Source organism: Mesoplodon densirostris, chromosome 9 (genome assembly GCF_025265405.1).
Source record: "Mesoplodon densirostris isolate mMesDen1 chromosome 9, mMesDen1 primary haplotype, whole genome shotgun sequence".
NCBI lineage: Eukaryota > Metazoa > Chordata > Mammalia > Artiodactyla > Ziphiidae > Mesoplodon > Mesoplodon densirostris.
In genome coordinates this window covers 99,041,715-99,067,911 of record NC_082669.1, presented here as the reverse complement: position 1 = coordinate 99,067,911, position 26,197 = coordinate 99,041,715, and the positions used below count along the sequence as shown (strand labels likewise).

At 45.9% G+C, this 26,197-nt stretch overlaps 1 protein-coding gene across 1 annotated transcript in view; it reads left to right on the top strand.

Moving 5' to 3' along the window:
- Window positions 1-23,791, top strand: part of ATP6V0A4 (ATPase H+ transporting V0 subunit a4) — a 47,092-nt gene extending 23,301 nt beyond the window's left edge. Inside the window, exons 13-20 of the mRNA XM_060107499.1 lie at window positions 2,982-3,075; window positions 6,455-6,573; window positions 8,580-8,796; window positions 11,906-12,007; window positions 16,335-16,463; window positions 20,072-20,189; window positions 21,763-21,934; window positions 23,698-23,791. Of these exons, the coding sequence (XP_059963482.1) occupies window positions 2,982-3,075; window positions 6,455-6,573; window positions 8,580-8,796; window positions 11,906-12,007; window positions 16,335-16,463; window positions 20,072-20,189; window positions 21,763-21,934; window positions 23,698-23,791 (1,045 nt within the window). The remainder of the gene's footprint in view (window positions 1-2,981; window positions 3,076-6,454; window positions 6,574-8,579; window positions 8,797-11,905; window positions 12,008-16,334; window positions 16,464-20,071; window positions 20,190-21,762; window positions 21,935-23,697) is intronic.
- Window positions 23,792-26,197: the final 2,406 nt, after the last annotated feature.

Below are 26,197 nucleotides of genomic sequence, written 5' to 3'. Positions count from 1 at the left end.
AGGAGGTGGCGTTTGAAACATACCTTGCTTGGCAGGGAATCGGGGATAGAGTGAAATTATGCAGCCACATACTTAGGACAGAAGGCTTTGCTTTAAGAAAGGCTGATGCAGGTTTGAACTATATATAAGTGATTGGTTTCCCATGTTCAAAGCCCGGACCCACCAGAAGGGCATTTTATTTTTTTGACTGCTCAGAGCAGCTTGACTGAATGTTGAAAGCAAAGGAGGAGACGGTTAGTTTTGCGCTACTGTACTTGTTCCCTGTACTTGTGGGTGACGGGGTGAGGAAGGCAGAGGGTAGGATGTGCAGGCTGGTGAGAAGTTTGGGCTGCAGGAGAGAGACCTGGAAGCTCTCTGCGTCCCCACCCACCACACCTTCCGCAGGCATCCCCAGTTATTATGCAGTGTGTCAGACACACAGTCATCAGGATGGAGTCAGCACTTCGGAATGGAGACCTTTATGGGGAGGGAGAAAGATTTTCGAGTCTGGGGGGCGGGTCAGTGTGATGAATTGGGGGAGAAGAGGAGGGCAGTGGAGGGGGCAGGGGCTTCGAGAGAGAATGTTGGCTCCCTTGGGATCTTTGGGGCACCTTCGGCTGCCTGCATCACACACTTGAGACAACCACAGTGGTTTCCGGGTTCCTTGCGAGGCCTAAAAGTCCCAGGTGATGTTCCCTCACGTCTGCCCACTCACCTGCTTCAGGGCAGCTTCAGGTTTCTCTGTCTCTTCTGGAACGTCCAGTGGGAAGTGTGACAGGAGAGCACCGCGAGAAAGGGGAGGCGGTGGTGTGTAACCGTATCTGCAACCTTGCTTCCATCTTTTCTCTCTCAAGCATGGTAGGACTTTCTATTTAAGGCACGTCAGGGGTCTTATATGCTCACCAAAATCTGCACCACACATCGTAAGTGGGGGGAGAGAATACACCATCCGTCTCATCCGAGGATTTCTCAGTTAGGAAAGATTCAACGCAGGGTTCCTTTCGACGTGAATGTTCCTAAGTGCATTTGGGGGCTTGGTGCTGACTGAGGGCCCAGCGGGGCTCAGGGGCTATCGTAGTACAGGTGGGTGTGTCACAGAGGCTCCGTGCCTCTCCTTTTAGTCCCTTTGCTGGGTCCAAGTGCCCTGTAGGAGAGGACAGGAATGTTGAACGATAAATAAGTAAATAAAAATGAAGAAGAAAACATTTTGCAGGGCTACAATTATAGATGGCTATGTCTATGGGGTTTTGTTTGTTTTTTCTTTGCAATTAGTATCCTGAAGAGATGCCTAGAAGAACAAAACTGTCATAACATTTGGAGAGAAATTGCTGAGTTTTGCTCTTCAGCTTTAAACTCATAAGCACAGTGATGGATCCCGAAACGTGTTAAATCAGCATAACTTCAGCAAACTATTTACACAAAATTTAATTTGCCCTGTAGTGTGACTGGGAAAAGTCCGAGTCAACTGGCTTACTCTGCAAACACGGGTTGGAATATTGTTCTTTTGTGTGCATGTAAATTACCCTGGCCCCAGTTCCAGGCTGTGGAGGCCAAGCCTAGTCGGAGAGACCCCAAGCTCAGCCCCACGCCCAAGCATGGATGGTATGAAGCACACCCTCTTCAGCAGGGAGGCGAAAGGAAATCGTAGGCATCCATCAGAGCGGCAGAGGGCCCAGCGGGCTGATTTTGTCACTGGCCACAAGCTAGGTCTTGGGCCTGCTTTCCCCGACAGTGGGCTAGAGATACTGTCACACCATCCTTCAGCCACAGACCACAAGAATCACGTGTGTTGTCACCAAAATTGGGTTGATTGACTCAGTGAGGGAGATGGTGCCCTCTGGGGATGGTGAGCATCTCAGTAAGAGGGTGTTAGAAGGGCTTAGAGGATTTGGCCTCTGGGAGGATAAGGGGAATGTTGGTCATTTTTGTGGTTTGGACAACATCCTTATTTTGAACTGTCCGTATTTTGATATCAGATATGACTGTGGAATGGTCTTGTTTTTGTCTTGATCCATGATGGTCACAGGGTGGCCTTGTCTGATGTTGTTCTGTGCAACAGATACCATGGCTTAGCTGTGGGCGCCAGGCCAGTTCCCTCTTTTTTCTTTGTTGACACACAAACACATCTCTGATCATTAGATCCAACCATTTGCACTGAGGCGTGCTGTTAGGACCGGAGTCTAGGTCTGAGATGGCTGGTCAGGGCTAGCAGTTTACACTGTCTCTGAGGGCCTGGTCAGCATAGTCAGGCTTCCTCATTTCCCCTGTGCTACCAAATACCCACCACAGCCCAGCTGCAGGAGGGAGGGAGTGTATTTCTTGGTAGCCTCTCCACGTTGCCAACATTCTGTTCTTCATCCTTTCAAATACTCATCCTTGGGCCCCTCCATAGATGTGTGCTCTTAAAAAAAGAAAAATTAAGCCCTAATGTTCTTAACCCCTTCAGGTTTGCACAGATGGTAAGAAATTCCTGCCCATTGACATTTGTGCTTCTGGGTGAGAATGGGACACAGATTTAAAGGCAGTTAATGGACCACAGCTTTTAGGGGCTGAGTTTCCCAGAGGTCAGGGACCACGTGTGAAAGCCAGTTCACTCCTCCAGGATCAGTTCTCGTGCTCCCAGGGGAGATTTCCCAGCCTGGTCCCAGGGCTGGGTTTTATTTCCTCTATACTCCTGTCACCTTTGCCCCCTGCCTCTTTTCTGATGTAGTATAACTTTTTCTTGACTATACCCAGTCAGGCTGAGAGCCCTTTGGAAACTCAGACTGTGACCTCCTTGGGGGCCAGATGGTAATATCTGTAGCTCAGTACCTAGGGTGATACTCAGCACATAGTAGGTGTTCAATACCCATTTGTGGAATAATTGAATGAACCAATTGGTGAGTTGCACCAACAGTTAGGCTTTGATTGGCTCGCAAGTGGCTGACTGATGGTACTGTAGTATTTTTCCTACCTCTAGTTGATCATTGGTTTTGTTTTGTTTTTCCTTTCTCCCTCTGTAGTACACAAGTAATGGAAACGAATCCATATTTACAGCTGGACCCAGCCGTTCCGGGAGTGTACTCTGGAAATCCATACCCTTTTGGGATTGATCCGGTAATAACGTCTTCTGAGATTAAATATTTATTCTGTAAAATGTCTCGCTGAGGAGATGTCTGTGTGGAGGGGACGAAAGTGCCAGAACCTGTCAAATCCACCAACTTGTACTGACATAGAATAACATGTCCTGGAGGTTTTTGTGACACACTGCAATGGATTCAAGTAAATGTCCTACCTGCACCCTTTACCCAGCCCCTGGGTCATTTTCCATGCAACTTCCCAAACATCTGCCTCTTTCTTCTCAGTTATACCCCTGGTGGTTTACAGTTGCTTCTTTAAAAGGCCCTTGGTTGCTTGGAAAATATGCATATTAGATAAGCAATTTAGCATCCTAACCAAGTTCCCAACTTTGGCGTTTTCTTGCAGTGATTAGCATCTCTCTTTTTCCTAGAAAAGTGTGGATTTGCTTTTATATTTGCTTTATTTTATTGCATAGAATTATACAAGTTTTAAAAAATGTGTTAACTCTAATGGTTTGTTATATCTACCTCAATTGGATTTGAGCCAAACAAACAAAGGTGCTTCCTCGCCCAGCCTGCAGGTACAAAGAGATGTCAAGAAGACGCATCCCTATTTGGGTAAAACCCCTCACACGATGGCTTATCACCATATTGCCACCAGGTGGTGGTCTTGTGCTCCAAATGAGCACAAGTGTTTGGAACTGAACTTGGCACATGGGGTTCATAAAAGTTTCCTGTACGCTCATTTTTTTGGAAGAGAACTTGAGACCACAGTTTTACTGGCTGACAGTTGAGAGTAATAGCACTGGCCCTAAAGTTGGTTCTCTGGTCTCTCCTGTCTTGTGGGTCATCTCTTCAGTTTTCCTGTTCCTCCCACTTGCTGCCCACCTCCTGTCTCATAAAAACAGCAAACATCACCCAGGATTGGTTTATACTTGCCACCCAGGGGCACTTGCATTCTAAGTTTTATCAAAAGAGGCGAAGTCCTTGAAGTCCTGTTTGTAAGCTGCAAAGTGCTAAAGAGAAATGCAAGTTGTTATTTTTGTAGACTGGAAGGCTTTATCTTCAGTCCAAGGAATTTCATGATTAGCGAACAGGCAGCGGAGGAGTATCAGAGGGGAGTGATTTTTAGGGTCTGGTTGACCTTCCTTTCCTTTGAATCTCATTGCTCCTACTGTCCTGTCTCTTCTCTTCACAGCCCCCATCTAATGCATCAGCAAATCCTGTCTACCCAATTTTGGTCCTCATGGACAAAGGGAGGGTAGCAAATTTCACGATTCAGAATTGAGTGGTCCAGTCTTTACTCTGTGTGCAATTTTGTCATCTGCCCACTAGTTAGAAAAGAAAAGAAAAATGTGAGGGTGAAAGGGAAGGTGATGTGTTGAAAATAGTTAATTTTTTCCTAGTAACATTTAGATTTTTGAAGATTTTTGGTCTTTTTAAACATTATAAAGTAATAATATATATGATTAAAAACCCATATAATACAAAAATTATTAAAAAATAAAAAGATAAAGCAGAAACTAACACACCATTGTAAAGCAATTATACTCCAATAAAGATGTTAAAAAATTTTTTTTAAATAAAAAGAAAGAGTTGCCTTTCTTACCTTTCCTCTTCCTTCAATCTGATTGCCCAGAGATAATCTCTTTAATAGAACATTTCTGTGTTTATATTAGCACTTATATATATTAATGAAGGGTTTGATTTTTACATAATGTAAATTTCTACAGCTGCATTTATTAACTCTGTTGAGGATCTGTTTGTGAATCAGAGCACAAAATATTCGGGCATCAGAGCTGAGGGGGCTTTCTAAAGGCGTCTGTAAATATTTTATAATAAATGAACATTACACAATGCTTACAAGCCCATGATTTAGAATCAGATAGGCTGCGTTTAAATCTTGGCTTTTCTATTTACTTGCTATGTGATTTTGAGCAAATTATCATCTCTGGGTCTGTGTTTCCTCATCTGTAAAATGGGTATAATAGCCCTCATAGAATTGTTCAGAAGAGTAAATGAATTTTATAGGTAAAACACCCAGAAGAGTCTGGTGCGTAAACAGAATAAATGCTCCATTTGCTGTTATATTATTTCTCCTTGGGTGTGTAAGTAACTTAGTCTCTCTGAGATTTTGATAAATGCCCTTATCTGTAAAATGGGAATACTTATAACTATCTCATAGAGTTTTTGTTAGAATTAAATGAGATAAATACACTTAAAGAGCTTAGTATGTACCTGGTACTTAACTGTGAACATTTTTTTAGTTTTTCCAAGCTGGGTCTAAGGTGTACTGGTAACCCTGCCCTTAACTGTGTTGAGTGATTCTGTGGAGACTGGCCAACCAGGAGGGCAAAGGGAAAAAGCAGAGGGTGGAGGGCAAGCCTGGTGCAGCTTCAATGCCAGGGCAGATGGAGAGGGTAGTGGAGGTGCCTCTGGGGTCTGAGCACCTGTTATAGGAGTCCCTTTCCCCCATCTTCCCAGCAGCCCCCTTAGTGATTGTTCAGCTGGCAGCCGCTCAGGACATTGTCGAGACAGAATCAGTGAGAGGTGGTTCCTGCATGGGGGCGGGGAAGGTAACTGTGCACTGAGGCTGCACTAGGTGGGTGTCGACCCCTTCGCAGAAGCAGAGGAGTTTGGAGGAGGAAGTAGTTTAGGAGGAAAGAAAAGAAGACCCTGTGGCTTTGTTGGTTCTGAGGAGCAAACCCTCCAGATGCCTAAAGTTCCAGAGGGGTCAGAGGTGGGAGCAAGGACTTGAATCATTCGCATGGGGGTTGGTGTTGGAGATTTCTGTGGGGAAGAAGAGCGTTAGTGACTGGGGCCATTAACCAGGGTGAGGCCATGGCAGTCCCCAGCCGCTGAGTGCTTGTTCTGTGTGCCCGTCTTGTGTGGGCAGGACAGGTACACGCGTCCCTCTCTGTGCCAATAAATGCTGGCTACAGGAGTGACTTCTTGAGAAGGGCCTGGGAAAATGCTTTGTAATGTAAAGCGCTATAGAAATTCAGAGTAAAAGGTGGTATTATTAAGAGGGGCTTGGCTAAATTCATGGGCCAGAGATCTACACCATTAATGTGGGAACCCAGGCAAGTTTGAGATCTCTCCATAATGTTTCAGAATGTCTTTTCATTTAGAACAGGGGAAAAATCATGTTGGTTTTTTTTTTTTTTCTTCCAGTTACTTAATGTTTTACTAATGGCGCTACTGGTTCCAACACATTTGTCATGAGAGTTGCATTTATAAGGGGTTCGGTCCTTTTCTTTTTTTCTGAGCCTAAAATGCACGTGCTGAACTGGACAGAAATTTGAAAATGTGGTTCCCAGAGCGACTTTTTCAGGGGAAATCGAGCTCTAGCCCCTGACTCTGGGAGAACTTCTAGACTCTGGTCTCATGTCTTTCTTGTCACGTTTCCCTTCCAGGTTTGGAACTTGGCTTCAAACAAGCTAACATTCTTGAACTCCTATAAGATGAAGATGTCAGTTATCCTGGGAATTGTCCAGATGGTTTTTGGTGTCATTCTCAGCCTTTTCAATCACATGTAAGTTTCACAATGAACCTTCTGCCTGTTGGTCTGACTATGTCGGGGATGAACAGTGGCAGAGCCACCAGTTTGCTCCTGTGTCCCCTCCATGCAAGTTTCCTTCCTATGGGGACTGCTTTCCCCGGTCTCTTGGCTTGAGCTCAGACAAGCTGGTTTGCCAGAAATGACACCTCTGTTTCTCCTGAGCTGAGTGCACCTTTCACCTCAGAAATATTTGAGGGTTCAGAAAGAGTGCAAGGCCACAGTGCTATGTGTCCTCCCAGCCTGCAGGGCCTCCGTTGGTGCTAGATCCAGGCTTAACTCCCACCAGTGGGCAAATGGGGACATAAGTGCCCTCAAATTCTGAATTCCATTTGGTATAATTTCTTCCTGCTGACAGCAGCCTCTCTCTCATTTCTTTGACTGTTAACGTTCTCCCATCTTTTCTTTCTGTTAAGATTGATCTCTAGAAAGCTTCTCAAACTTGCATATTTGTGCTAAAGTTGTGAATGTTTGAAAACAGCCTCAAATATGCCTATTTAGAGATACTTTTGTGGACATGGCAGCTTGTAGGTATTGCTGAAACCCATCTGCCAGGAGGTCAGCACAGTGCCAAAGAAATGGTACAGAGTTTCGAGTCAGAGATTTGACTGATGGTTCTAACTCTTTATAGCTGTGTGATCATAGATGTGTAGCTTAACGTCTCTGAGATCATTTTCTGCTGTAGAATGGGAATAGAGGAGTCAGAACGGGTCGATTATTGTGCAGTAACAAACAGCTCCCAAATCACAGTGGTTTATGACCGTGATGCGTGTCATCGTGGGCCACCAGGGGCGCTGCTCATCTCATCCTCACACTGGGACCAGAGCTGATGATGGGCTGCCACCACCTGGAAGCTGCCCGTTGCTGTGACAGGAGAGTGTGGTCAGTTACCCACTGACTCTTAAGTTTCCACCTGGAGTGACACATGCCACCTCCATTCCCATTTCATTGACCAGAGCCAGTCACATGGTGACCTCCAGTCAGAAAACCAATAGATGTATGATTCTACTTAAAAAATAAGAACTATTTAGTGAGTAAACGAATGACAGCGCCTTGGTACTCCTGCCTGCCTGAAAGTGCTGTGAGAGTTAAATGAGAGAGAAAACCAGGAAGTGCTTTCTGGACTATGATTGACATCGTGGGTCAGGCTGGCCTCAACTATCTCTAGTAATCCTGCTTTATCATGGGATCTCCATTTTTCCCTCCAATAACTCTTACAATTGACAAAGGGTCTGGGGCCCTTTTCTGACATTTTAACTGGATGTCCCCCAGCTTAGTCTTGCGGGACTCTCTCTATGTCTTAGAGCAGAAGTTGGCAAACTTTCTCTGTAAAGGGCCAGATAGTAAATGTTTCAGGCTTTGCAGGCCAGATGGTCTGTGTCACAGCTACTCAGTTCTGCTGTTGTAGTGTGAATATGCTGCCACAGACTAAATGTAAACAAACGAGTGTGAGTGTGTTCCAATAGAACTTTATGAAAACTGAAATTTGAATTTCCTATAATTTTCACATGTCATCAAATATTCTTTTGATTTTTCCCCCCCAACCATTTAATGATGTTAACAGTTAAAGCTGTACACAACTAGGTGATGGGCTCAGTTTGGCCTGTGGGCCATTGTTGACCCACCCCTGTCCTAGGGCATCCTTAGGGGAAAAGCTGCCAAGCCATGCTTCTGTATCCTTGTACCATTAACTGTGTTGATATGAATTAGGTCTGCATGGGAAGCTGTGGCCAGATCATCAGTTGTCTATGTGAGCCTGCCCTCTGCCTCAGACTTTATCTTCTAGACCCTGGTTCTCTCTGAACGTTTTGTGCAAAAGCACCTTTCTTTCCCATCTTCTCCAGCCATGCATGATTGCCGCTTGCCTGGGGAGTGGATGCAGGGTTCAAAGAAATGAACATTTGGTGATTTGGAGAGAATAGTGAGTTGTTGGTATTCCTTCAATGTTCTGTCTTGTATGTGTGTATGTTCCCCCCGCTCAGATTCTTCAGAAACACTCTCAACATCATTCTGCAGTTCATCCCCGAGATGATTTTTATCCTGTGTCTTTTTGGATACCTGGTCTTCATGATCATTTTCAAATGGTGTTCCTTCGATGTATCTGTGTCCCAGCGAGCGCCGAGCATCCTCATCCACTTCATCAACATGTTCCTGTTTAACTATAATGACCCTTCGAATGCACCCCTATACAGACATCAGGTATTTATGGGGCTTTTTTCTTCTTTTACGCACTTGATTATGTTAAATCTCTCTCCTACTCTTGGGTACTGCAGAGAGTAATTATTTGCAAGGCTGAGCCATCTCAGCACCCGATGTGTTAGGTTCTTCAAATTCAGAAGGTCTTATTGGATGAACGTCTGGGTGCTGAGGGCAGTGCTGTGGTGTGGCTCCAGCCATTCCTATCTGGGTAATACATGGGAGGGATTATTGCTGTGGGGTTGAAAATTAGCTTGTACGTTGTCTGCGAAGAAAGAAAACAATAATCCTTCAGATTGATTGGCTTGAAACTGTAAATGCTCTAAATAGCACCTTAAAAATGAATAATCTTTTATTATAAAAGTAAACTGTAGTTAAGGTTCACAAGAAAGAAAATTGAAATAGAGTCAAGAAGAAGAATCCCTCTGTTCACATGGGGAGTGAGTTTCTGGAAAACTGAACCAAACTCATGCTGTCCTATGAGCTTCCATGGCTAATTGGAGATGCTTTCTTTCTTTTTTTTCTTTGGGCTCTTCTTCTATGGATGATACCTTCCAACAGTTGGATGTTATTGCCATTCTGACTTCTGTTTCTTTCAGCCTCATTATCAACTTAATATTTTATTTTAAAAAAGTATCAATGTCCCATGAGAGGTGGGTATAAAAATATCTCAGTGGCTAATTTTTGGTAACACAAATAGTTCTTTTCCTCTGGCCTCTCCCAGTGATAACCTGATCATATTGTTTGCTGGTAGATTTTCACTAAGGGAGAACCCACTTATATAGGTTCTAATGCCTCTGGATCAAGCTCTAGGGCTAGATTTCCCAATACCAGGTGGCCCTTTGGAGCACATGGCACCTGCCAGTGACCACTCATCCTGGGTCCCAGTTACAGCCACACGTCCTCATGAGTTTGAATCCTAGCTGTGTTCTCCTCCCCTACAGAAGCAGCAAATAAGAAGAAGAAAAAGTAAGGAATGATTTTAGCTAATAATCAGAGACGACATATAGCTCTGAAAGCTCTCTTGTATCCCACCTTACTATTGTTGCACCTGTTTGTTATACATCGATGGTGTAGGAACCATCCCTAGACTACTGGCATTAAATGAATGTATCTGGAAGGTTCGTTTATGCAATGCTGGAGTCTAAACGAAAGTTCACTTGGATTTCCCAAACAAGTCTTCTCTTTGAGGCACGGTACTCAGATTCGCCACATAGTTCATGTGCTGATTCTTTTCCTAAAGACTAAAGTCCTGTCTTAGTGCACTGAACATTGAACAGTGAATGGCTTTTCCAGCTTTTTTCCATTCAAAAATGTTATTTGGAGTTGGCTGGTTTCCACACCCTGGAATGAAGATTGATTATCTAGACACAGTTTGCAGTTTCCATAACCTCATCTTCCCGTCATGCAGCTGGAAGAGACAGTGTAAGTTACTAATACAAACACTGCCCTGGTTGCTTCGTGCCATGTTTCAATATCAAAGAAGAAGAGCAACAGAAAAGTAGACATCTCTGGTTGCTTTGTACATTGTGAGGGGAAAAAAGCATGATATCTAAATGGGCAAATGGCAACGAGGTAGCTTTGAGGACAGGGGCCTGGGACTGGCAAGTGCCGTGTGTGTTCCCGTGGTTCTCCCCCTACTTGGGAGCAGTTAAGAGTGGAGGAGAGGGCTTCCCTGGTGGCGCAGTGGTTAAGAATCCACCTGCCAATGCAGGGGACACAGGTTCGAGTCCTGGTCCGGGAAGATCCCACATGCCGCGGAGCAACTAAGCCCATGCATCACAACTACTGAGCCTGCGCTCTAGAGCCCTCAAGCCACAACTACTGAGCCTGCGTGCCACAACTACTGAAGCCTGTGCACCACAACTACTGAGTCTGCGCTCTAGAGCCCATGTGCCACAACTACTGAAGCCCGCACGTGTAGAGCCTGTGCTCTGCAACAAGAGAAGCCACCACAATGAGAAGCCCGCACACCGCAATGAAGAGTAGCCCCCGCTCACCACAACTAGAGAAAGCCCGTGGCCAGTAACAAAGACCCAACTCAGCCAAAAATAAAATAAAAGAAAATAAATTTATTAAAAAAAAAAGAGTGGAGGAGGGTAGGAGATGGAGAAGATAAAATGTTTCCACCGTTATCGGGGTAAATCTTTTTACAATTGGGATGATAATAAATTGTCTCACTGGGAGCTTGGCCAGAACAGTTAAAGAAATGTGAGGGCTCAAGAAATGTTTTCCCTTTTACTCTGAGCACCCCATTTCTACACCTTTACAATGGCTCTGATGAAGCCTTCCCAGGAGTCCTGGTTCTTCAGACCATAGCAGCTCTGGGTCAGTCCTCAAACCCAGTGACTCGGGAGGGTAGGAAAAAGAGTTGGGGGTGAGGATGTGAAAGGAAATATGTGACAGGATGATAAAATTGGACAACTCCTGGGCTTCAGCGGGGCATGAAGACCATAGACGCCTCACTCCAAAGTGAACTGTGACAGAGAGAGAGACAGCAAAAGAGAGTTCAGCCCAGGCATCCCAGGACCCGTTAGGTAACTCACCCACAGTGAGTCTGTGCGAGTAGGGGATGATTCTTTTTGCAAGAGAGAGCAAGAGGGCTTAGTAGTACTGGAAATACAAGGTTACTGATGGAGACAGTCAGTTTGTGACTTAAAGTGACCCAAGGACTTTTGGTCACTCCAGAGTGACCAGTGCAGTGCCAGGCCTTCTCTTTGTCCAGGGCCAGGGCTGACTGTCCCCATGGAACAGAGTCAAGGGGACGAGGGACAAATGAAGTTGCCCTTATGATGTGGCTCATGAGCACTTCTGTCCAATGACAGGCTCCACATGGTGTGGGTGTATGATACGGGACCACTTGGAGAGTAAGGAATAAAGAGAGGGAGACTCCAGTGTCCACCATGAGTGGACACCCCGTACCACCAGACTGACAGTTCTCTCTCTGCACTGGAAATGGCCCAAGATGGGAGGGTGAATGGGTCCATTGAAATGCTTTAGATCACTCCAAATAAAGTGCAGCTGAAATGATACATATTTACCATTTGTATCATATGAAATGTGCTGTGCAATCACTTTGAAATGATAGGATCTTACTGTTTTGGTCTTACAGCAAGAAGTCCAGAGCTTCTTTGTTATTATGGCTTTGATTTCTGTGCCGTGGATGCTTCTGATTAAGCCGTTTATTCTTAGAGCCAGTCATCAGAAATCCCAGGTAAGCACCATCCACTTCCATTCACTCACTGTGGGTAGGAATGTGGGTTCCCTGCAAATGTAAGTTGGGGTTTAGAGAGAACACCGCATTTACCAGGGCCTGAAGGACCTGGTGTGGTGAGGAACTGGCCCACCCCAGGTATGCTTCCTACTGTAGAGCTCAGCTTTTCCTTGGGGCTTTCTTGATTCCGGCATAATGGTCACAGTTAAATCTTACGTGCTGCAAACCGCGCTTGGGGTGTGTGTGCTGAGTCAAGTGGTAGTTAATGACTTTTAAGGCTCTGAATGTGGTTGTTTTATTAGTTGAAAATAAGAGTCTTTTACTATAGTTTTAGTGTGTTAATGAGTGTTGAAAGTTGTTTTCATCAGGATTCTAAAGTTGTGGGGAAAAAAGTAAAGTTGTGGGCTTTTACTGTATTATGTTACAGATGGTGAGAGGGAACTAGAGGAGGAAACACGTTTAAATAAGTCTGTTCTTGTTTTTCTGATTTTCACCCTATTGTCAAACACGAGTTTCAGCCCACTTCCTCCTTTTGTCTAAACTTCTCCTGAGGCTCAGGTTTACTCAGGGGGTGACGAAGTGTTTACTGTCAGCCTAAATCAAATAGGATTTGGGAAGATTAACCTTCCAGGGAGCATTAGAGTCTGGAAAGGACACACAGGCACTGTTTGAGATGATGGGTCTCTGCTTCCCTCTGTTAGTGCAAAAGATTAAGTGGTCTATGCTGAGATCACCTATGTTTTAAGTGGTTGGAAATATTTTCAGATAAACCTTTTTTTCTAAACTCAGACGTGGCTGACAGTAGAGTCAGGGACCTAGGTGGGTCCAGGCTGGAGTTCAGGAGGTTCGTCTCTAGGTGGCGCTCTCTTTGTAAATCACCTGCCTCTCCCACTATTTCCTGCCAGCCTTGACCAGATCCAAAACCTGTCTGAAATATAATTTATGTGGGATACAAATACACAGGAAGGCAAACCAAAGAATACTTGTTTGTTGTTTGGTAAATAGGTGAGAGACCAAGATGGTAAAGGAGAGTTGAGGTGGACCACTGTCCAAATAGGTGAACTGGTGTTTCAAAGGAAGGTGGCAAATACCTTTCTGCAGAAATAGGTGCAACTGTCTTTCTTAGAAACTCAACCTGTCCGTAAGTCGAGGACTAGGTTCCTGCTGGCTCGCCTGAGTCCCAGGACTCTCAAACCATAGCTTGTCTTATTCTTTGCTCCACAAAAGCTGTTTAAATAGAAGCTGAGCCCAAAGTGACGGATTTCTCCCTTTTCCCCATGGATGACTTGTATGACAGGGAAGGAGGTAGAGGTGCTTTTGTAGTCGGCCATCTTGGGCGATACCTCCTAGGCTGATTCAGGGGAACAGGGGCTCCCAAAGACTGCTTGGAGGCCTGCCTCCTTGGCCCCTGGGATGTGTAGCTGTCGATTGACTCCTTAGGCTGCTGATTAGATGGTCCTTTTTCATGTCAGAAACATTTCCTTCCACCTCCATCCAAGAGGTGATTCCATCATGGAATTATTTGGCCTCCTCTCAATTCCCCCTGTGAAACCTTAAGGAGGCCCAGTATATAGAGATTATAAACAGACTTGTTCTGATGGGCCTCGGGGGGAAATGAGCAGAGGTCCCATCTCCTTAGGCTCCTCTGTAACCCTGTAGCCCTGGGTCCCTGCAGGACATGGTTTGGAAACCCCTTCCCTAGAGGGCCACCTGTGATGTGGCCCTTTTAGCACGCACCCTGTAGGCAGCCAGTGAGCTCACACCTCCTCCCCAGAACTACTCATGCCAGCCCCCTGGACTGCCTGGACCACCCACATTCTGCTTCCTCTTCTGACTTGCTGCTGTGGACCCAGGTCTCCTATCACTCCGTGACCCAGGTCACAGTGAAGTAACTTTGCATTTCTGTTTAAAATCTTTACATTTACATGTGTGTCTTCTATGCTAAAGTTCATTGACGTATAACCTACATACATCAAAGTGAACAAATGATAAGGGCACAGATCAGTGAAGTATAACATGATCACATCTGTGTGACCAGCAGTCAGATAGAGATGCAGAACACCATCAGACCCTGAAGTCCCTGTGTGCCTCCTTCCGGTCACTCTCACCCCAAGGTCAACCATTATCCTGACTTCTAACACCATAGGTTAGTTTTCCCTGCTCTTGAACTTTATGTAAGTGGAACCGTACACCACACCTTCATTTGGATCTGGCTTCCTTCATCCAGTGTTATGTTTGAGAGATTGTGTGTGTGTGTGTGTGTGTGTGTGTGTGTGTGATAGCTATGTATTATAGTATTCCCTTGCATGAATATACCACAATTTGGTTATCCATTCATATATTGATAGCTATTTGGCTTTTTTCCAGTGTTATTAGTAATTACAAATAGTGCTGCTGTGAACATCCTTGTGTCTGTCTTTGTGCACACGTGTTTTACGTGTTTTTAGAAAGTTGCAAGTAACTAATTTAAAATTGATTACTATTTTATTTCAGACGGCATCCAGCTCAAACATTGTGAGATGTTTAGTTAGGGGGATTGCAAAGTATATTTTGAATGGGAAGAAGAGTCAGTAAGATCCACAAAGTCCCAGTGTCACGATTCTACACAGTTGTTTATACTCATTTGAACCAATTTCAGGATATGACCAGAAAAGGCTAGCATTTAAAGATGGAAATGGAAAAACTGTCTTCTGTTTCTTCTTTGGTATTTTCTTCCTTAAGTTGATGGGGAGAGAAAATAGGATTTCAAGAAGACAAAGTAATGTTAGCTTGAGCCCCATTCCTCACCATGGGGCAAGGAACCATGGGCCAAGGGGAAAGGCTTACCCAGAGCCCCATCTTGGTACCCAACACCCTGGAATTCTTGTCCACATGGACACAAGCCCACTTCCAGGGCATAAAAAGGGCCAACCACAGCACTGGCCTGGGTACCACTGACCCTGGTGTGGCCAAGGGACAGCAGCACTCCCAAGGAGGGAGTGGGGGTGGAACGTAGACATTTGGGTGGAAGTGTCCACGCATGTGCACACGAGGCCACAGCCCTTGTGCTGTGAGATGAAATCACAGGTGAGAAGGGAAGGGTCGCACGCCGGGGTGCAGGGCCAGCTCTCTCATGCTGCCATGTCCTGGTGTGGGATGCTGAATTTGAACCTGGTCTTCCAAGTCCTTGTGAGAATTTACTTATCAAGACAGAGGCCAGAACGTATTTTATTTAGGAGTTTGTTGGCTTGATTGATAACTTTTAAATATTTAAACATATGGCATGTGGGCTTTCATTTGTACCTTTGCCCAAAGATCTGCAAATATCAGGTTCAGACCTGCTGAAGAAAGAAAGGTAAAGATACTTTAATGCCTAATTTGCAATATGCCACCTGTGAAATCATTCTAGGAAGAACTTTGGATGTGGGACATGAAATTTCACAGTGACTTGAAAGAAATATTTTCTTCAGATTCAAGGAGAAAACCAGGCCAAATTGAATGGTGACTACACCTAGATTTTTTTTTCCTTGAATTTTTTTCTCAGCTATTTTTATAAAGTGATGTTTTTATTTTAAAAAGTATGTTTGTGTTGGAAAAGTCATTGTCTAGTCTGTTTGGGCTGCTGTAGCAAAATACTGCACACTGGGTGGCTAAAACAACAGAAATTTATTGCTCACAGTTCTGAAGGCTAGAAGTCCAAGATCAAGGTGTCAGCATCGTCACCTTCTGGTGAAGCCCCTTTCCTGGTTCACTGCTGACATCTTTCTGTGTCCTCACCTGATGGGAGGAGCTTGGGAGCTCTCTGAAGCCTCTTTTATAAGACACTAATCCCATTCACGAGGGCTCCACCCTCATGACCTAAGCGCCTTCCAAAGGCTCCACTTCCTAATACTTTCATCTTTGGGGGTTAGGATTTTAACATGAATTTTGTGGGGGGACACAAACATTCAGACCATAGCAGTCATTAATCCCTCCTAATTTTGCTTGTAGAAATCTGGCTGTTTGGGTCACACGATGATTGGTTTACTGTAAAGAGTGTGATTAATTTGGCACATTCTGGAACACAGTGGAGAAAAGCACATGCCCTGGAATTAGACTGCCTGGATTTGAATCCTGGCTCTGCCACTAACTAGCCTTACCAGCTGTGCAGTCCTGGGCTCATTTCTTAACCTTTCTGTTACTTAAGTTTACTTCTCTGTAGAATGGGGTGCTTACATAAAAAGATTGAATAGAGGGTTTAGAACAGTATCTGGAACATAGCAAATATTTAATGAGAGCCTTTATTTTATATAGAACTTTTGTCATTCTAAGGGTGAATTTGACACTGCATTTTCTTATTTGCTGAAAGCTACAGGCCTCCAGGATCCAAGAAGATGCCACCGAGGACATTGAAGGTGACAACTCCAATTCTTCCGTGAGCCCTGGTCCCAGGGCTTCTGCAGGTGCCCATGGGGCTCAGGATGACCATGATGAAGAGGTATTTGGAGGAGTTCCCTGGTGGCCTAGTGGTTAGGAGTTGGTGCCGTCACTCCCGGGGCCCAGGTTTGATCCCTGGTTGCGGAGCTGAGATCCCACGAGCTGCATGGCCCCCCCAAAAATTGCTTATCTAAAGAAGAGGGAAGAGGTATTTGGGACTTGACACCCTATGAAGACTTCCAGTTTGTACAGATTCTAGAAGCCAGATCTAGTCAGGGATGATGCTCACGTATTTAACAACCAGTAGCGTGTGGGCACCAGCCAATCAGAACAGATTTAGGCAGTAGAGCTGGGAGGGTTGGGAGGACCCTGCTGGTGGCAATCCTGTCGTCACTGAGTCATGGGAAGTTGGGGAGGTCCCAGGAAAGGGGGGGCACTTAAGTTTACAGCTACTTACCAGCCAATCAGGGAGCATTTTAAATAATTACACCCAGGTGCTGCTCTATCTGTGAGTATGAGGTGAATATCAGCCTCACGTTTAGTGACATAGAAGGTCCTAAATGTTACTGAGGTCTCCTTGGCTCAGAACTGTGCCCCTGGGAGTCTGCTACATTTATGATGATCTTTCCCATCAGTGACCCTCACTCATGAGAGCAGAGGCCAAGTCTGGTCCCTTATATTGAAGCAAGAAGTGGGTTATTTATTCCCAGTCCTCCTCCCCAGCGTAAGCACACTCAGACGCCATCGCCACCTCTGGCCTCAACCCTGGCTCAGTCTCTTCTTTGTTCACTTATCTTTGTAACATTGTCTGCCTCTCACGTGAAGTCACAAATTCATGTGTTCTTCTCTCCTCCCTCCCTGTCCCTTTCCATCCAAGGGCAGCCACTCCCCCCTCAGGAATGTACCATGTTTTCTCAGACAAGACAGCTGGCTGTTTTTATACCATGACTGAAGTCACCCACAGTCCTGAACCCCGGGCGGGGGGTTTTAACCCGAGCTCTGTTCTAATTCTGGAGTGGGGACAGGGTTCCTGAGGCCTGAGAAGTGCTATAAACAACTCCGTCTGTGGTGTTAACTACTTAAAAAAAAAACCAACAAGTATTCATTTGCACCAATGAATAGTCAATTAGAATTAATGAAAAATCTGGATCATGGAACGTTTTCCCAACAAGATTCCAGGTACAGACAGTAACCCATATTCACGGCGATTGGTATTACTAGGTCTGCCAGACCTGCTGGAATGTTTTAGAATCCAACCCACACATCTTCTGACTCATCAAGTCCCAGCCTGTCCAGTACAACCTTCCTCATCCATCCTCCTCGTGGCCTCGGTATATATCCGGTCAACGTTCACCTGCCACATCCTTCGAGAACCAGCTGCCTTCACTGGGGGTGGCTTCAGGCTCCATCTGACGGCTCTTTCCCCAAGTACAATCATGCCTGGGTCTCCCAGCACAAGGCACATACAGGCTCGACTCTGCTTCCGCCTCCAGCTCCTGTCTCACTTCTCTTCACACCCGGAGTTAGCCAAACTCCAGGTTAAGGGCCCAGTTCTCCAGACTGCCCAGTCTACCCAACACTTATGACACCAGCCACAAGTTCAGAGGTCCCCTCAGACTCCCTCATGTTCAGTCATTTGTAGAGAGCTCACAGAACTCAGGAGAATGCTATACTTTCAATTACAGTTTTACTTACAACAAAAGTCTACAAATCAGAACCAGCCAGAGGAAGACACAAGTAAGCAGAATCTGACACTGGGAAGGTTCCAAATGCAAAGCTTCTGTGTTCTTAGGGATGCATGACTCTCCCGGCATTGACATGTGGCAGTATTATCGTATTGTTAACTCAGGAAGCTCCCCTGAGCTTCTGTGTCTGATGTTTTATTGGGGTGTCATTATGTAGGTGTGATTGACCCAAGTGCAGTCCAGGTGGTTGCACTCAATCTCCAGCTCTGTCCCCTGCCTGGAGATGTGTTTGGGTTGATAATGTGTGGCTGAAAGTCTCAACTCTCTAACCACGTGAAGCCATCTCCCACTTAAACTACCAAGTGCCCAACCATAGACACCTCATTAGCAAAAGTGGTGAGGTGTGGTCCCAGGGACGGACCATGAATATCAGACGTCTCTTTCACTTGGGAAATGCCAAGCGTTTAGAGGTTGCCTCCCAGGAGCCAGGGCAAAGCCAGACCTCTCTTTGGCTGAGGTTAATTCTTCACCAGACATTCCTCTGTTACTGTGACTCTCTCTACCCACTCTCTCCATCTCTGCCCATCCCCACCCCTTCCGTTCCTCCCTGCTGTTTTCACTGATGAATGGGAGGGGAGGCACTGATTTTGGTCCTTTCCCCATAGCATCTGACTACAGCCCCCAGTGACCACAACCCCCATTTCTTCCTGGATATCCCTCCATCCTTGACGTCCTGGACCGCAGCCCTGTGACTGCTCCCAGTTCTTTGACCTTTTCATTTCATCATCAGTTTCCTTCTTTCTTATCTCTGAGTTGCGATGTTTCCTAAGGGTGGCAGGTGGTCTTTTCATCATCTTCCCCTTGTTCATCTTCTCGGTCCTCTCAGCTCCCACTCTCACTCCTCGCACAGGTATGGTCCCAGGTGTCCCTTTCCAGTCCAGACTTTTCCTCTGAGCCTGTTCTGCCTCTGCTGGTCTGTGCTGAGAGATTCAGCCTGTATGGCCAGCTATCACCTGCAACGCAACACATCTGGGCATCAGCTACTCCCCTTCTCCAATTTATTCATTTCTGCCAGTGCCATTCTTTCACCCATTCGGACTCAGGGACCTCAGAGCCCTGTATGACCCTGGCCCTGCTGGGTGAGGGACCCTTCTCTGTGTTCCCATGACACCCCTGCATTCTTGGTTATTGCAGTTCCCATGCTGATGTGTGGTAACTGTCTGTTTGCATCTTCTCCCTGCTGGGCGGTGAGCTGCTTCAGGGCAGGGATGGTGCCAGTCAGATAGTTTCCCTCATAACATCAGAGTACATGAAAGAAAAGAATGATCTGTTGTTGTCTTTGCACTGTTCCTTTCCCCCTCATACCTGGATTACTAAGGTAATCAACAAGTTGGCTTTTTTTGCTTATGGGCTATCCTTTCCCTGATCCATTTTTCTACCAGATTAATCTTGCCTCCAATATTTCTTTATTTTATTGAGATACTTTTACTGGTTCCTCATGACTCCAGGTGGTTTTCTCGATTGTGTCCATCCTTGCCTTTCCCACAGCTTCCACAGCTGACTCTCCTCACCTCAGCAAGCTCCCAGTCGAGCCAAATGGTTTTTCTCCCAAACTTACCTTCATGATGTTGCCAACCACCTGCCTTTTCCTTACCTGGAGTCATTTTCTTTACCAAGAATGATCTGGCTTCTCTTTTTCCCTCCCTGTTCTTCACGGCTCAGCACAAAGCTCCCCTTACCAACCAACCACTCTGCTGCTTTGAGCTCTTTTCAACCATTTCTGGGAAATGTTACTGCACACACACCATATCCTACTTTGGGCTGCTCATTCTCTTTCTACAAGTATATTAATTCCTATTTCCCCCTCGTTCAACTGGAAATGTCTTAACAGCAGAGTCCAGGCCTTATTCGTCCGTTGTATCATTTGTAATACGTTTGAGTAGAAAGTACTTAATGAAATAGCATTACAAATTCTCTCTTTCAGTTCAACTTTGGAGACATCTTTGTGCATCAGGCCATCCACACGATTGAGTACTGCCTGGGCTGCATTTCCAACACAGCCTCCTACCTCCGGCTCTGGGCCCTCAGCCTGGCGCATGCACGTGAGTGAGCGGGCCGCATGGCAGTGCCACCATCGCCTGTCCCTTTGGAAACAGTTGGAATGTACTTTTAGGTGAAAGTGACTTCTGGGTCATTTCTGGTGTGCTGGCCAGAAGAATGGCTCTTCTTTCATAGTAGCAGTGACTTTTTTCAGTAGGTCTGGCTTTATCTTGCTGGAATGGTTTCCCTCTGTATCAGCTTCCAGTTGCTGCTGTAAGAAATTACCACATATGTGGCAGCTCAGAACACTGTGAAATTGACTATCTTACAGTTCTGGAGGCCAGAAGTCCTATAAACAAGGTGTTGGCAGGTCTGTTTTTTCTGGAAACTCTTGGGGAGAATCTATTTCCTTGCCTTTCCTAGTTTCTACAGGCCCCTTGCATCCCTTGGTATAAAGATTCAAGCCCCAAGAATGACTTAAGTCTGGAATCTTGACTCATCAGCTTACTTTGTAAAACCCCTCTTGATTTCTGCCTGCTTCTCCTGTCTTGTCTCTTGGTATTTCCCTCCATGCCCCACTGGCTCCCGATTACCCCCACCCCCTTCCCCATTTCATGTGCAGTGGCCACAAGGAACTGCACCAAGGCTCCCAAAGATGCCACACTAGCTGGGCCCCTCTGTGTGTTTGCCCTGCAGCTCCCTTGCCTGTAAAATTCTTCCCTTCTTTAACTCTCTCTCCACCTGATGTCTCATCCTTCCTTCAGAACTCAGCTTGGCTAGCACCTTTCCTGGGTAGTCTTCCTCCCTGGTCCCCAGTCTGGAAGGTGCCCTTCCCCTGGGTTCTGGAGGTGCCCCTATCCTAGCACCGATTGTAATTCTGTCTCATTAGCCTGTCTCCCTACTAGACTGTCAGCTCCTGAAAGGCAAGGACCCTGACTTTTATCTCTGCATTCCCAGCACTGGGCATAATGACAAGAACAGAGAAGCCAGGCCAAAATGTGTGCTAAAGGGATAGAAAGCAAAGCAGCGAAAGTGAGCCTGATTGTTGACTTACAGCAAAAAGCAAGTGCTCAGCGTTGGTGTGGTCTTGACTGCTCTGGCTGTGTTTGTTTCCTTGCACAAACTCCTGTAATTACAGTATCTCCCTGGAAGGGGTGGGGGGGTTCTCTGGTATCTCTTCTTATAAGGGCACTAATCCCATCATGAGGATCCCACCCTCATCTCCCAAGTACCATCCCTTTGGGGTTAGGGCTTTAATATATGAATTTGAGGGGCTGGAGGAGAAACAAACATTCAGTGCATATGAAATCATAGTACATGTATTCTTTTGTGTTTTGCTTCTTTGGCATAAGATGATGTTACTTGGATTTATTCACGTTGCTGCCAGTAGCTATGGTTTGCTCACTTTCATTGGTGAATAATATGCCACCATATACTTGTCCTCTTGATGGAAGCTCCTCCAAAGCTGTGTAGACAGTCTCACGCAGGTACCCCAGGGCACACATGACCGCGTTCTCCACCTGGGAGTGGAGTTGCTGAGTCGTAGTGTGTGCAGGTCCAGGATTATGGTGTAAGAATAATCTGCATTTGCCAGATAAACCGTGTGGTTGAGAATGTTTCTCTTGCATCTTGCAGAACTGTCTGAAGTGCTGTGGACCATGGTGATGAACATTGGCCTTCGCGTGCAAGGCTGGGGAGGACTCATTGGGGTCTTCATCATTTTTGCCATATTTGCTGTTCTAACGGTAGCCATCCTTCTGATCATGGAGGGCCTCTCGGCTTTCCTGCATGCCCTGCGGCTGCACTGGTAAGAACTGGTTGTAGGGTAGATGCTCTCAGTGTGCTCTAGGGAAAGAGGATGGGCTGTAGGGCCAGCCAGCTGGGTTCAAATCCTGACCTGCTGTGTGACATTAGCAATTCACGTACCTTTTTGGAACCTTAGTTTAGTCCTCTTGTTGGTATGATATTAAATGATGTAATACCTGGGAGCATATATACATATACAGTGACTGCTCTGTAAGACATGTTAGAAATGGTCATTTGTTCTTATAATTGGCTTCAGAATAACAGATGTTCATTTGTTATTATAATTGGCTTCAATTGTTGGTCAGATGACGGATCTGAAAGGCTCACAGAGGGCAATGCTGAGCAAATCTCGGATGTCTGGCCTTTGTTGCTGAGTGCTGGAGTTATACCAACAGAGCAGACAACTAAACTCTTTTTTTTTTTCCCCTTTTTAAATTAATTATTTATTTATTTGGCTGCGTTGGGTCTTAGTTGCAGCTTGCGGGATCTTCGTTGTGGCATGCGGGCTTCTCTAGTTGTGGCACGCGGGCTCTCTAGCTGTGGGGTGTGGGCTTAGTAGTTGCAGCTCATGGGCTTAGTTGCCCTGTGGCATGTGGGATCTTAGTTGCCTGACCTGGGATCGAACCTGCGTCCCCTGCATTGGAAGGCAGATTTTTAACCACTGGACCACAAGGGAAGTCCCGCGACTGAACTCTTGGAAAGTGGAAACAGAAGGAGGGTACCGAGCAGGAGGAAGGCGCTCACTGGAGGCCCTTGACATTCACAGATGTGTCCAGAGACTGTCAGCCATCACTGGGCTGATGAATATGAAAACATTTGTTTAGGCTTCTCTCTCTCCCAAGTCACGTTTCAGCCGAGAGTTTTGAGTGTGCTGTCCATACTGAAGCATCAGAGCTCCTGTGCATCCTGAACCAGACGGTCCTTAGCAACCCTGGGGCTTCCTCCCTCCCTCTGTAGCCACTGTTCATAAAGAAAAGGTTTCACACTTCACCTGTTGAGTTGAGAGAATCACAGTGTCCCCCACCCGAGGCTATAACGTCATTTCTCCCCGTGTCATTAAAGAAATGAACTCTGCAATATAATAAAGCGGAAATGATCATACATGATATCTGTTATGTAAGTTATAAAAATATAAGTCAAGGCTCTGGTGGTTCTGCAATCACGTAAGCCCCGCAGTTTAAGATCAGGATGGAAACGAAAAACCTCGTACAACCTGGTGACACGCTGTCTCATCACCAGCTCCTCATCCGGTACTGCCTAGCAAGGGCTTCTCGTCTGGTGGGAGCTGGGGGAGGTCATGCTCTGGTCCTTGAGGCCACTAGCAAAGGCCTGGAAGAAGTGGGGTCGGGGGAGGGGAAGGTGTAAGAGGGAGGCAAGAGAAGGATTTTAAAAAAAAGCCTCAGGGTTTCCCTGGTGGCGCAGTGGTTGAGAGTCCGCCTGCCGATGCAAGGGACACGGGTTTGTGTCCCAGTCCGGGAAGATCCCACATGCCGTGGAGCAGCTGGGCCCGTGAGCCATGGCCGCTGAGCCTGTGCATCCGGAGCCTGTGCTCCGCAACGCGGGAGGCCACAGCAGTGAGAGGCCCGCGTACCGCAAAAAAAAAAAAAAAAAAAAAAAAAGCCTCAGAGGGTTCCTGTGGTGGCTGCCAGCCTGGGGCGCCTTCGTCACCTGGTGCTTCATTTTACACATGCTCAGCCTCTCCCCTCCAGCTGCCAGCCTCTCGTTTATGTGTTCAATCCCCCTTCTCCTTGCCCCTAACGACAGGGTGGAGTTCCAGAACAAGTTCTACGTCGGGGCTGGTTACAAGTTTTCTCCATTCTCCTTTAAACAAATCCTGGATGGGACAGCTGAGCAGTAGCTGCACATCTGGTGGCTGCAGCCACCTCTTCCATCGGTCACCTCCTGCACCAGTCTCTGTGCCAATGAAAGAAGTTTCGTCTTGTCTTTAATGTCAGCCTGCATAAGGCAGTCCATGGAATGATTGTTCTCGCTAACCGGAGGGAGGAAGCCATGTATTGTATCTGTAAGCCTTGGGATTTGATATGACTTAACCATGTCGTAGAGAGACTACACATGCAAGTCATTTCAACCTCATGCGGGGTCTTAATCGTCAAATCCTAGAATGATTGAGAAACGGGGAGAGGGGAGTGCCAACCTGAGGTTTTCTTGTAATTAAACTTCTGGGCCATTCACTTTGTTATTAAGGTGTCTTTTTTCAACATTATTCTGTAAAATTTAATATTGATAATTATAGGCCAAAGCTAAACAATAGAGTTACACAAAGTAACCCTAGAGAAAGGTTATGGTTTTTTATTCCTCATTTCCTCCTTCCTCAAATACCTTTTTTTCTTGTCTGGGGCTAAGTTTTATAGGATTAGGGACTTTCTCAAGAATTTTCACTCCAGGTGAGGAAAAACAGATAATGTTCTCTGTTCAGATGGAGGGCTGGCCCTTCGTGGCTCGAATTGTTAAATCCTGTGGAATGAAGTATGACAACATGATATCATCAGTGATTTTGTTTCTTCTCAGTGCACATTGTGCTGGAGTTAACTGGAGAAAGAGATCTGTAGGCTTCAGCAACTTCTGGAAAATGGCTTGCCGGAAAGGAGGCTGCCAAACAGTCTACCCTGATGCTCTCTGGGTCAGCTGGCCCCAGAGTCACTTCTTATGCATCTTCACTGGCAAACTTCCAAGAGCCAGGTGTAGAAGAAGATGTGTTCCATCGACTAGTCTGAACAGCCTGTATTCAGGTTAATTACCATCGTTCTGGTAACTCTACTGGTAGAATTAAGTGTCATTAACATTGGTGTAGTGCTTTACAGTTTACAAAGCAGTTTCACATAGTATCTAGCTTGTAATAAGTTTCCAGAAGATCTGACCAAATGCAAAATCGCCTTTTGGACAGATCTCTATTTTTTTTTTAAGCTCCCACCTGCCCCTCCATGTAGTGGGGTTGACCAGTGTTCGTGTTCAAGTGTTGTTGTTCAAACCCAAGGAAACGTCCATGTCACCTTCCACGTTGGTGTCCTGGCTTGTGCAGCACAATTTAAGGCCCAAGCAGGTGCTCAGCAAGTATTCATTTAATGATTAAAACGGGTTGAGCTCAAGAATGATATAGTTGGAGTCAGAAGACTCCTTGTCTATGAGTTCCAACTCTGATACTTCATCATGTGTGCTCTTGGGCAGGAACTGGAGTGTGCCACACATTGCTGGGGGTCAGAGAGCACCAAGCATGGATGAGGTACTCAGCCAATGGCATTGATCAAAGAAAAGGACAGACTAAAGTATGTAAATGGTTCTTGGAAGTCCATAAATCCCCATGCTGCCAAGGTCACCAGAGAGTTTCAAGGTTCTCTCAGCTCATCACCGCCCTTCTCAATGGCTATCTAAAAATACGCTGTGCCTAGATGGATCACAGCCTTTCGCCGTTTAATTCTAAACCATGATGGCTGTGAGAAAAGGCATGAAAAAACAAAGCTGCCCTCTGCGCCTTGCCTGCCGAGACCCCTGTTCTTTCAGAGATCCCCGGCCTTCCTGAGAACAACATAGTAGTTTCCTCCAAGGGTTGGCAGCCTCTTTCTGTCTTAATGAGAGAGGTAATTTCCCCCTTAAAAAGGGATTGGGTGAAGGGCTGCTGAGAAGAGTGTGTGACCGGCATGTCACTCAGTCGCCCAGGATGCAGGGTTGTTCCTTAAAGAATCCTGTTCACAGAACTAAGCTGAAAGGGGAGGAGAAGACCTGCGAGCCAGGCTTCTTGGGAAGAGAAGTCCAGAAGCCCCCAAGAGGCCATCAGTGGTCCAACGTCTGTGTGAGCCTCAGCTGCAGTAAAGAAGAGCAGAAGAGCCCGAAACTGGAAAGCTTTCCAGGAAATACAGAGAGAGAGAGAGAGGTAAGAAACTCCGATGGGCAACGTAGAACTGGAGTTCCTTTTTCGACTCTGGGGGCCGAGGGGATTTGACCATTAGTACTTGGCTGAATACAGATGGAGTATAAAAATTTGGCTCTTCTTACTGATGATATTGCAAAACAAGTTACAACACACACACACACACACACACACACACACACACACAGTTCAGTTTTAAAAAGATCTACATGGCCCAATTATTTTTGGCTCAAAAATTAAGTGTAGCCAAATGCAGTAGAATAAAATGTCCATCAGTTCCTTAGAAATTGTTTGAATGAAGCCTGAACTCCATCTGAGCCCTTGAGTTTCACAGTGAATCCCCAATATGTCAGTTCTTTGAAGGCAGGCAATGGTTAC